General features: G+C 45.5%; 1 protein-coding gene across 2 annotated transcripts in view; it reads right to left on the bottom strand.

The window, feature by feature from the left end:
- Nucleotides 1–12,949, bottom strand: part of LRRC2 (leucine rich repeat containing 2) — a 36,603-nt gene that overhangs the window by 15,837 nt on the left and 7,817 nt on the right. For both annotated transcript variants that reach the window (XM_043885546.1, XM_043885547.1), the window contains exons 2-4: nt 10,901–11,044; nt 5,446–5,653; nt 468–624 (exon numbers count right to left, since the gene is read on the bottom strand). In XM_043885546.1, coding sequence (XP_043741481.1) covers nt 468–624; nt 5,446–5,653; nt 10,901–11,025 — 490 coding nt within the window. In that variant the 5' untranslated portion in view covers nt 11,026–11,044. The remainder of the gene's footprint in view (nt 1–467; nt 625–5,445; nt 5,654–10,900; nt 11,045–12,949) is intronic.

Here is a 12,949-nt window from a genome sequence, read left to right as displayed (position 1 = left end):
AGAAGCAGTGACGATCATTATCATGAACTTCACTTACGGTGAAGCGAGTGAACAACGGAATGATTGAAAATAAAGAATCTGGACCAAAATAATACCATAAGCTAAACTAAACTCATCAATGGACTAATATGTGGCAACAATATATTGTATATTATATTTATAATAAATACATTATTGCATGTTTGTATTTCTAAAGCTAAAGGAAAAAAAAACAAAAAGTTTCTAAACACAGCGCTGCTCACTCGTGAGACTTGCCATTTCTAAGGAAGTGGCAGATGTCAGCACTGCTGAGTTACGCAGGGAGAGCCTGGCATCACCGCCTAGAGGGGACACTGTGAACCAGCAGCTCTGGAGACACATGAAACAGCCCTGCCCAGCGACGTCCTGGGGCAGCAGGAGAAGGAAGAGTTCTCCGTGTCACCTGCTTCCCAGACAACGGGCCTGAAGGTTCCAGCTAAGGAACATACCGATTTCAGCTGGAAGACGGGAGATCTGGTTTTTCGGCAGATCCAGAATCCTCATGGCTTGAAACAGTTCTATATACTTAGGAATGATTTGAATCAGAGTATTGCTGATGTGCCATGCTTTCAGGTGCGTCTGCTCCTTCAAAGAATCTGGGAACTCCTAGAATAGAAGGGAACCCAACGGTCAGAACTAGCTCCTCCCTGCGTAGGAGTTCAGAGGCAGAATGCATGAAGCCAAGGAAAACAAGCACTTGTTCCAAAACCCAGAGGAGAGAGAGCCTGGGTGAGAGCATTAGCCTGAATTGACTTAGCAAGCACGCACGCACGCCAGCTCTGCAGCCATTCCAAAGAGAAAGCAAGATGCTGTGGCTGTCAGTAACTCCACAGCAGCAGATGAGCCCAATTTCAAAAGGGCCATGAATTCATATTATTAAAATTAAATGCCGAGTGGACACTGATAACCAGGCTCCCACCCCAAGCCACATACATATTATTTATTTACAACATACAGATTTAACACTGTCTAAAAATAAAATCTGGCCACGAGTTAGATTTTAAAATGTGTGCTCCATGTCCCTTCCTCTGTACTACTAATAGTTGCTTTTTAAAATATCTGATAAAGACTTAATATTTGCTGTGCCGAATTTCTAAATTTTCTTATGAGTCTTTAACAGGATAAGAGCCGAGAAGGTCAGTGGGGAGACCTGGATGCTGAGCCACATCTCAAAGGCACTCCTTTTCTGGCCCTCACTTCTGAAGTGACAGAGAGCAACTCAGCTGTATCCAGGATCTTCCCTGCCTCAAGTGTTCTGGGATAAAATCGTCAAGGTATTGAGAAATGCCTTAGACCTTAGAGGGGCTATTTGGCCAGCTGAATTTCAATTCATGGGCTTACAAGCCCCCACTTCAACAAGGTGTGCTGTGCATTGAGGGACAGGCATGTCCCCTGACCTCACAGAGAGGACCACAGCGCACCATCAGCAGAGTGGGGCAGGAATGTACCGGGGAGAGGCGGGGGAGGGTGGACACAGCAATCAGACCACCCAACAGTGACCCTTTGCTTGGTACCTGTACTTGGAATGGGCTTTAGGATCACTGCTGTTGGATTTGTGGATTAAGCTTGTAACTTACAGAAGTCCTTTCATCTTTAATATGTTTTCACAGTAACAGTGCTGTAAAATAGGCAAAGTGGGCATGACTGAGGCCCATTTGAAAGAAGAAAACTGAGGGCTTCCCTGGTAGCTCAGTGGTAAAGAATCTGTCTGCCAATACAAGAGACAAGGGGTTCGATCCCTGATCCAGGAAGATCCCACATGACGAGCAGCAACTAAGCCCATGCACCACGACTATTGAGCCTGTGCTCTAGGGCCTGGGAGCCATAACTACTGAAGCCTGTGCTCCCGAGAGCCCGCACTCTGCAACAAGAGAAGCCCATGCACCGCAACTAGAGAGTAGCCCCTGCTCACCGCAACTAGAAAAAAGCCCAAGAAGCAATGAAGACTCAGCACAGCCAAAAAATTAATTAATTATTAACAATAAATAAACGAGGAACATTGAAGTCCAAAGACATTTAAATGGGTTACTTAGGGTACGTTCCAGCTATGTAGTTTCAGGAACTAGGACAAAATGAAAATGCAAGCCCCTTCTAAAAATTATTAAGAATTTCAAGATGGAGATGGCAGAGCATTAAATCAAGCCCAGGGCCCTTCCCAGCATAGGGCCCTGTGTGACTGACCCCAGCACACAGGTCTGGCAAACCCACCTCAGCACCTCCTCATCCTGATCCGAATGCCACCCACACCAGACCAGACGGTTTCCTTCTGCAGCACAGACAACATAGGAGCTGGGGCATCAGGAAGCTGACCCCAACTCATAACAACACTCTCTTTCTTGACGTTTCACTGGTCAAGTGCCTCATAAATAACTTTTCTCACATTGCTCTTCTAATAACGGCATGCTTGCAAAAGTTACAATGCCTTCTAAAATCATATCCACAACCATTTTTAATAACATGGGGAAAATCTTAAGATAGCACATTAAATTAAAAAAAAGGAACAGGGTGAAGATGGCAGGTTGAACACACACATATACTTTTGCTCCTCTCTATGAAAAAAGACAGTAAAAGAATTCCTTTTTGAAGGCATAAACGTTACAAGAGGGCAAAAGAGAAGAAAGGCAGTAGCAACAAAGTCTTGGTAGCTAGAAAGCTGGAAGATGGTAACCCAGCACCCTCTGACCTGCTCAGTCTTAGGCCAGCAGCAGCAGGAACGATAAGACACAACCTGAACTCCCCAGATGCCCTCAAAGCTTAGAAAGTGGAAAAGCCAGGGAGTGCGGAGGTGAGGGAGGAAGGCAGGGCTGAAAGAAGGAGGTCAGGTTCAAAGTCTAGGACCAGATCTCTGCCCCTATCCACGTCACAGAGCTACTGTCCCTGTAGGAGACTGAGGCTTATCCACTGGAGGGTTAACCAGAGTCCCTGGACTGGGGACCGGGAGGCAGCAACCACAGGATGAGTGATGGATGCCAAGACTCCGCCCCCAGCCCTCCTCTCTCCAGGGCACAGGCTGCCAGGCCTGTCCCTGCCTGGAGAGAGTATTCTCTCTGTGGGCTCTCACCAGCTGCAGACAAATCATAAATATGTATTCGTGGGGCGGCGGTGGAGGGGAGCACACGGGTGATATGGGGGCTCCCTCAAAAAACAAAGCCCCCACTTGACACAGACTTGGACCTTCCAATTAGTTTCTCAGTGCTCCCAACACCCCGTGTCTCCAGAGCTCCCAGACAGTCCCAAATGCCAGACCAAACAAAACACCCTAAAAGAGGAGACCCTGAAAGATGGAAACTGCCTCCAAAAAAGCTATCAATCCCAAGATAAATAAGAAAAGTCCCCATGACATGAAAAGAGGACAAAATTTTTAAAGGCCAACTTAAAGAGTTACGTATAAAAGTAGAAAAATAAAGCCACATCACAGGGTTCGTTCATTTACAAAACAAATAGCTCTTGGACATTAAAAACTTGATAGTACAGAGAACAGCACAGGTATAGTACAGGGCACTCTGCTCAATGTTATATGGCAGCCTGGATGGGAGGGGGGGGTGGAGGGCGAACGGATACAAGGATGTGAATGGCTGGGTCCCTTCGCCGTTCACCTGAAACTATCATAACTTGGTCAACTGCCTGCATTTCAATACAAAACAAAAAGTTTTCTTATAAAACCTGATAGTAGAAGTGAAATTTTCCATTGAAAAGTTGTTCAATAAAATTGGGGAAATCTCCCTGAGAGAACAGAGCCCAGGGCCTGGGTGTCTCCAGCTCACAAGGAATGACTAGCCCCCCTAGCTCCAACTCCAACCAGGCACCCAAAACCACAGATCACAGCCCCACAGCCAGCTCTCAGGGACTCCAGACAAGCTCTCCCCACCCAGTTCCCAAAGCCCCAGAAGCTCCTCTGCCCTGTCCATCCCATGCTGGCCTCCTGCAGGGACCAGGCCTGCTGCCTGGAGTGATGCTAGAGGCAAGAACTCCCTCGCTGCCAGGAGCACGCTAATACTCATGGCGAAAATCCCTTAATGGAGCTTTTCACTCCTTATGTGGAGGCAAGACTGAAGCACAAATCTCTCTGGGGAGGGAAAACAGCAACTGAAATTCATACTGATCAAGGCTGGAGGCCCCAGAGTCTCTCCCAGGGTGAGTACAGTGAGGATAGGGTACCAGCTCAGGGAGCAGAGTGAGGGGGCGGAAAGACAGTAAGTAATGAAGACACTGTCCACAGGGTTCACCCTGAGTCTCCTGAGCCGCCTGGCTCGTAACCTATCCCCTTACCACACCAGGCACTCACTAAATGCTCTGTAAAGTGGTTTCCAAAGGTGCTGTGAGCCGAGAGGACTCAGCAGATTCCCCGGAGGGGCTGGGATCAGGTCTGATGATGGTACATGAGAATGATTTATCAGTGATATCTAATTAGAAATCCAGACAGGCCCTCCTTCTTGCCCCAGAAAAGGCGGCACTGATCTCAGTGATGGGGATGCAGGAGAAAGGCCACTGAAGAGGTTTCAGCCATAGTTTCTCCCGTTTTTATAGCGATGTGTCGCTAATGGTTCAGTGTCACAGAGTATCTGCTCGTTTAACTCTCACAGGGGCCCTCAGAAGGGGTCAAGGCAAGTAGCAGCACCATTTGACAGAGAAGGAGGTAAAAATGGATGCAAAGTGGAGTAAACTGCCTCAGGTCACGGGGCCAGTAAAGGTCACCGCCCAAATGCTCAGTTTCCTGGTCCAGAGGCCTTTAGGCCACAAAATGGTGGAGATGGAGGGCGGGTCCAGAGAAGCCTGTCCCACTGAAGGGAAGACAGTCTGAGCTCATTCCCCTACCCCATGGACACCCACACCAGGCGCTGCCTCAACCAGGAGCTGTCAGACCACAGGCAGCCTCTCCAAGCCAAGCAGCAACCTGGGGGGAGTGGAAGCAGGAAGGACCCATACACACTTGAGGAAAGAAAGAGAAGACATCTCTTCCCTGGCCTCAGAATATCAGAGAAAATCTGGCTGCAAAATTCCTTTGTAGCCCTGCCCTCTGTGACAAGTCAGCAAAGTCAGAGGAGTGTTAGGCAGGTTGCATGCTCAGGGTTTTTAAAAAAAAAAAAAAAGGCAAAGAGTTATTTTTTAATGTCAGTGGGTTGGCAGAATCAGGCATTTTAAAGACTTGGGCCAGCCTGGGGAGCCGCTGGGGTCCCAGTCCCTCACAGAGAGACCCAAGGGGATCCCGCTGCTCTTTTCAGGACTACACAGTCTTTCGCCGCAGAAAATATGCAGGAACTCAGCTTACAGCGGGCAAGGGATCCTCCGCATCCAGAGAAAATCTCTCTAAAGACAAGAGCGCGCGCTGGACCAAGGTCAATGCCCTGAGCTCAGCCTAAGCAGCAGACGGCCGCAGCGCGGCACCCAGCCTCCACTTGTTGCGGGGACAGGGGCGCGTGGACTCACCTTCCAGTGATCGCCGGAAAGTTCAAACACAAACTCACTGCTCCGTTTGTCTCTCTCCTTGGAAAGCGCGCTCTGCGCAGCGAGAGAGCGCCTTTCGATCCGTTCCAGCAGCCTCACGCTGGTGTCTACGAAGCCGTTCTTGCAGTACTCGGCCTGGGGAATGCCTTTCCTCCGGCACTCGGCCACGAAGTTCCACTCCTCCTTTATCCTAAAACGGGGTAGCAGAGGTCGCGGTCACCTGCCCGGAGAAGCCGGGCAGGCCACCTGGGCGCATGCGCAGTCCTTCTCATCACCTGCAGTCTCCCAACAGCCGGAGACTAGCCCTCCCCTCCACTTCCGCCCCCTCTCCCCGCCCTCCTTCCTTGTTTCCTCTGCAGGGGGGGATCTGGAGGTGGGAAGTGGATAGGAACCTTAAACCTTCAGAGTTGTGAATTATCAGCAAAGCTGACTTAAAAATACAGGAGTTACCCGGCTGAAATTTTTACCAATTACCTATTCCTTCGATTAATTACAATATCCTTTGATATTATAAGGTGCCAACCCAATTTTTTTTTAAATGCAACTTTTAAAAATTCAGGAATTTGCTGATCTTTCAGGAACCATCAACCAAGGTGGCGCTAGTGGTAAAGAACCTGCCTTAAGAAACCAAGGTTCGATCCCCGGGTTGGGAAGATCCCCTGGAGAAGGGCATGGCAATCCATTCCAGTATTCTTGCCTGGAGAATACCATGCAGCCTGGTAGGCTGCAGTCCATAGGGTCGCACAGAGTCAGACAGCATTCAAGCAACTTAGCACGCACACAGGAGCATATGGATAGAAATATAGACAGCCCCAGTTTATAAAATATAACTTTAGAAGGTCTACCACCAGCCACCTTGGGAAACTTCACTCCTACAGATGAACCTGTTATTCATAAACCCCAGTTTCAGTCAGACACTGGAGCTGGCCCAGGACTCCTCAGCCTCCCCATTACTCCCAGTACCTTCTCGTTGCTACCTCCCTAAAGTGAAAGTCCCTCAGTCGTGTCCAATTCTTTACACCCCATGGACTATACAGTCCATGGAATTCTCTAGGCCAGAATACTTCTCTAACCTATCATTTTAGAGTTTTCTTCCTCCAGCTTGGTCATAAACTCCATGACGATGGACTACATCTCACTGCCCTTCTGAGGCCCACACGGTCATTAGAACAGTATTCTGCACAGGGGGTGGAGAGGGTGGGGTGATCTTTCTCCATTTAGAGATTTGATATCTGCTTGGAGCATTTAATAGGTTAACCTTCTGTGTGATACAAAACAAGTTTTGTTGTGCTTGTCCTTCAAATCTATCACACAGAGACACTGTCTCAAAATAAGTAGCCTGCCTTGGATAGCAACTTGGTGCAAAAAACATTCAGGAAGGCATCTGGGCCCTTCTTCGCCCAACTTAGGGACTTGGCGGCAGGCGGGGTCCCGGGCTTAAAAAGGGGGCTGTTTCAGAAACAGGCTGTGACTGCAGCCCTGGTCTCTACATGACCCAAGGCAACACAAATGCTGAGTGAACAAACAAACAAAAACCCTGTAGCAGAGGCTCAGCCCTAGCGTGGAAACTCTCAAGTGGTACCTGAAGGAGAAATGCACTAGAATCACAGTTGGCTCTGGGGTCTCAGGCAAGCCCAGGAGCCAAGTGGTGAGGAGCGGCAGGAACAGAGCAAAGAGTCTGGCATGGGAACATCTCTGAGGGCAGAGTTTTTCCCTAACTACCAAACACTGCCAATTGTAAGAAAAAAAAAAAAAATGGAAAGCTCAAGAAAGCAAGAGACTGGTAGATATCTTTTTGGAATGCCAGAGCCTTGGTGGATTTTATCTAGTCCTACAGGGGTATGCACCTTTGTTGTTGACTAGGCTAAGCTATTTTACAACTCGGCAGGGATTGATGTCAACATGTAGAAAATTGATAGCGATATAGATCATCTTTGTCTGAAGACATTCTTGTCTCTTGGCATTTAATACATCCAAATGCTGACAAGGCCCAATTATATCATTCCAGCCAAGGCATGCTCAGTGAATCCAGCCTCCTTGCCTCCCAACAGCTCCACGTGAATAAGTAAAAGGCATCCCAAAGTTGACAAGTTCCAACCCAAACTCCTGATCTCCACCTTCAAAACTTGCTTCTTTCTCCATTTTAGTAAAAAGACTTCCCAGGTGCTCTGACCCCAAACCTCAGGATCATCTTTGACTCTGTGCTTTCTTTCATATCTCACATCAAGCCCATCAGCAAATAAGGTCATTTTTACCAGAATCTGGTCACTCTTCACCATCTTAACTGCTCCCATCCTGGTCCCAAGTCACCAGCATCTTTAAGCAGGGAACACTCTTGCCTCCCAGACAGTCTACATTCATCCAGCATTTTGAGTGGACCTGTGACAGTGTCAGTCACACCACGGTGCCTCCACCCACACCTCTCACTGGTTTCTCATTTCACCCAATAAAGCAGTTGTCTCACTATGGCCTAAGGCCCTGCAGATCGGTGCCCTCCCCTTGCCTGTCTGACCTCATCCACTTCTGCCCCCTCCCTTATTTTTTCTGGCCCAGTCACTCTAGCCTCCTGGCTCTTCCCTGAACCTCCCAGGCAAACCCCTGCCTGAGGGTGTTTGCACTTGCTATTATGTCGGCTTGGAGTTCTCGATCCCACCTCTGCAGGGCTGGTTCCCCAGGACTATGTGCAAATATTTCCCCCTTAGTCAGACTTTTTGCTCTTCAGAAACCACTTCATGTATCAGTGGAGTTTCATGCTTTGTCATTAACCTAGGAGAACAGGAGCATTTGAGAAAACTATCTTGCTGATGGCATTGGCTAGCACACTACTACGAAGGTCTTAGTCACAGGGAGCTGAGCTGGAGAATAGCACTGGGTAATCGACTAGCCGGTGCTTCAGGATCTATATATGAAGTCTATAAATAATGTCATGCGTGCTCAGTCATCTCCAACTCTTTGTGACCCCATGGACTATGGCCTGCCAGACTCCTCTGTCCATGGAGTTTTCCAAGCAAGAATACTGGAGTGGGTTGCCATTTCTGACTCCAGAGGATCTTCCCAACCAAGGGATCAAACCCACATCTCCTGCATCTCCTGTATTGGCAGGCAGATTCTTTACCACTGTGCCAAACAATGTAATAAAACAGATACATTTAAAAATACCAGCACACGAAGAAATAGGAACTTAATACCAGAAAAAATGCCAAAAAAAGTTAGAAGTGGACTCCTCTGGGAAATACTAGCAGCGGTTTGGGGTGATTTGCTTTTCATTATTAGTTTTTCAGTATAATTTAAATATTTTAATACCATCTGATAAAAATGAACTTAAATATTTGCCTGTAGCTCTAGCTCTAAATGGAGAAGGCAATGGCAACCCACTCCAGTACTCTTGCCTGGAAAATCCCATGGACAGAGGAGCCTGGTAGGCTGCAGTCCACCGGGTGGCAAAGAGTCGGACACGACTGAGCGACTTCACTTTCACTTTTCACTTTCATGCATTAGAGAAGGAAATGGCAACCCACTCCAGTATTCTTGCCTGGAGAATCCCAGGGACGGTGGAGCCTGGTGGGCTGCCATCTATGGGGTCACACAGAGTCAGACACAACTGAAGTGACTTAGCAGCAGCAGCAGCAGCAGCTAGCTCTAATAGTAGTCAGGGATTCAGGCCAGACCCTAGATACAAGATACTGGTTGAACTAATAAAAGAAGTCCTCCAGAAATTTCACAGCCAACAGCACAGCCACAGTGAGGTCTTCTATTCACTGAGCACTTTTCAGACTAATGTTTCTAATTTTTCCTTCTTCATTTCTTAGACAGAACCTAAAAGTAGATTCTGGCAATGCAGTGAAAAGATACCCATTCAGTCCTACCCAATACATCTTTCCTATATTATAAATTACAAATTGATGTGACTATTTCACATATCTTGGTAGTCAACATAGAACAGAGAAAAAAAGGAAATCAGATATGCGACTTTAAAAATATTTAAATACTAAATCTTCTTTGGATTTCTTTTTTAAATGTTTATGTCTTAGTCCCTTTGAAACCTAATGAGAGGAAAGTCACAATGAGAATATAAACTATTTTTACAATGCTATTCTCTTCCTTGAGAGTAACTAACATAAATAAAACATCATTGCCTTTATACTCTATCACTCATTTAACTGAATAATCTTCCCCTTGAGTCAATTTTGGTAGAATTTCAAATACAATATAAACATACAAAATAATGTCATTAGGACTCTATTAATTAAATCAGTAAATGTGCAAATAAAAACTCTTTCCTTAGGAAATGAGCCCACAGTCTTAGCCTAGATGGCAACAGCCTCATTGGATGAAAAATTCCTCACTTAGAGCCTAACAATAGCATCTCTAGCTCTCCCTCTAAATGACTGAGTTTCATTCATGTAGAATGATGTTATCTATTTTATCTCTACTTATAACATTTAAGTGTTGGGACAAATACAGTATTACAAAATGAAACACCACGAAGTGAGGTAACAGAGCCCCTTGCAGTGATGTTTACAAGTAGCAGTTTCATTACCCAGCATGATCAGAATAGGTATTTGTTTGGTCGAAATAGTTCAGAGAAGTGGAGAAGCAAGAATAAAGAGACATTCATATCCTACACATTTTGATTTTATCCTAAAGCATCAACATATGTCACCATTTGCCAACTTGATATGGCTGTCATGGACTGCCTTTGAGAATGGATCTGCAGTTAGAATCCCACTCTGCCCTTTCTTATATAAACCACACCCATAACACATCATCCGAGACTTCTAGCTTGAGTTTCTTCACAAGGAGTAAAAATTACAGATGTGCAAAGCCACCTGAATATGCAACCTTTCTAGCTCACTGTACTTGTATCCATCTTGCACAGTGTTAATTCAATTGTGTGGTTCATACTGATCACACACGTAGTTTTTCCAAAGCACTCAACTTAGTTTTCACATACACAGTAACTCTCTTTTACTCCTACTTCAAGAGTGTGTAATAGCAGTCAAACCACATCATTCCAATCTAGGTAAAAACAGCATCGACGCAATGAATCTTATCTAGTGTTCAGCTCAACAGAGGAGGGCTGAGTACAAGACAGACGGCAGCCCTCACGTGGTCACACAGGGGGACAGCATCAGACAGCCCGCTGAGGGCAGCTAAGCAGTCTTCCCAGAATTTACTATGGAGACATTTATCATGTCATTGCTGTCTCTCCATGGCTAGCGCGGAGCCTGCAATGTATGTGGGTCCTTATAGCTATGCGTGTTACTGTTATAGGAATCAAATGTTCATTGTGGGCAACAGCGTGAAGATTCTGAAGTCCAGTGAGCACGTGTCACTGACAGGGAGAAATCTCAGAGGAGAGGCACCCCCTCTACAACATAACTGCAGCCTCCCTATTCGCTAAAGAAAGTGCAAAGCAAGTACAGAGAACACATACTTTTCCAAAGCGCTTTTCTCAAGCCTTTCTGCCTCCTTCTTCTGCCAGGCTTTGTGCTTCTTGACACGAGTTTCCCACAAGGCTCTGACGACGGAAATGTCGAATACAACCACTTTATGTCCCATTTTGGAAGCATGAAATTACCTATTTAAGAAACATATGTATGTCAGCTTCATACACACAGAGAAGAAAATAGTTTTAACTTGAACTTTAAAACATGAGTGAATCAATTTTATCACTAAAGATGAAATGCCCTGTTGCTTCCAGAATGGCAGTTTCTAATGTCCTTAACATCTGAGAGGACTCTTGTCTGTAAGTCAAAATTCAGCACTCAACTGGGGTCATCTCCTCTAGAACATCACACTTATCTCTTAACCCCTCAGCTGAAACATGGGTTCCTAAAGCCCCCTGGGCATTCCTCAAGCTTCATGGTTCCACATTCTATTAAATTTATTGGAATCTGATCTTCCAAATACATTGTAACATGCTCAAAGATAAATTTGATGAATTAATTAAAACACACATGCTGGTTATCTGAGGCTAAACACCAACCACCATTAAGTAAGAAACCAAGCATTGTACCAAACCCCACTGAGCACTTTCCCACCTGGGACTAACCACACGGCCTGGGCACTTGTCCTGTAGGTTTTTCCTGTGACATGAACCCTCACAAGCTGCTGATCTCTGTTTATGTGGTTTTCCAAACGCAAGAAAATTCAGACTCAGGTACATCTTGGTCATCACCTCTTGGTGAGACCAAGCATGGCACCTGGCACATAGTAGGCTCTCCATAAATATTTATTGAAAGAATAAGTGAATAAATGAAAGAAAGTGAATATAGGATTTGCACCCAGCTTGCCTCACTCTCAGCCCACTCAATGACATTTCTCTCTTCTTTTTATTTTCCCACCTCAACTTTACCGTTTGTTTTAGGTGATTATTTGCTCACTGCAAAAAAATAAAATAAAAAGTATATTTCGATATTCATTCCATTCAGGCGTACTTTCTCCCTTATTGAAGTAACACAAGTTTCTAGATATTGTTTTAAACTTCCCCTACCTACAGCATTGAAATCTGGCTAAATCCATTTCCTGATCTGCAAAATACACAGAGCGTCAGTTGGCAAATAGTATGGCTGTTGAATATTCTCGGTTCCAATTCCAGACACTTTTAAATAGCAGTCAGTGGGGATACAAAACCAAATATTTCCTCTTCTGCCTTAAGTTTGTGCTCTCCACAAATGGCTTGCCAATATGAGTAAGAGAATTGGCTTATGTGTGTGCAGCTGAACAATTGAGGTCCATGAATTTAGTCTGAAAAGCTGAAAATACTGACCTCAATTGATTCCCCTCTTTCCTTTCTGACATCTGGGGCTGTCTTTTGTCTCCCTTAAAACTCTTCTACCTAAAGGAAATTTTTGACAAATGTGCAAATGGTGCAAGTTTTTGTACATATGTTTTCAGTTCTCTTGGGTAAATACATAGGAGGAGAACTAGAGAGTCATATGTCAATTTTATGTTTAACTTTTTCAGGAACTGCCAGGCTGTTTTCCAAAGCACTTGCACCATTTTACATTCCCATCTGCAGTGTCTAAGGGTCCCAGTAGCTCCACATACTCGCTGACATGGTTAATATCTCCCTTTGTATTACAGCCGTCGCAGTGGGTGTGAAGGGAGTCTTGTGGTTTGCATTTCCCTGATAGCTAATGATGCTGAACATCTTTTTATGTGCTTATTGACCATTTGTATACCTTCTCGGGAGAAATGGCTATTCAGAGTCTCTGCTCATTTTTTAAACTGGGCTGTTTGTCTTTTTATTGTTGAGTTGTGGCAGTTCTTTACATATCCCAGATACTGGTCCTTTGCCAGATGTATGATTTGCAAAAAACTTCCTCTCGTCTTGTGAGCCACCCACCATGGGAAAAACAGGAAACCCGTTCTTACTAGACGGTCCCTGCAGTGTCCTCTCCGGAGAAAGGTTAATATGATGTTCACTTCAGAGGACAAATACCTAGAGGAATTCCATCATATACCACAGAGTTCACACGTT

Source organism: Cervus elaphus, chromosome 24 (assembly GCF_910594005.1).
Source record: "Cervus elaphus chromosome 24, mCerEla1.1, whole genome shotgun sequence".
NCBI lineage: Eukaryota > Metazoa > Chordata > Mammalia > Artiodactyla > Cervidae > Cervus > Cervus elaphus.
Note: the sequence above shows the minus strand (reverse complement) of the source record. Positions and strands in the feature narration are given on the sequence as shown.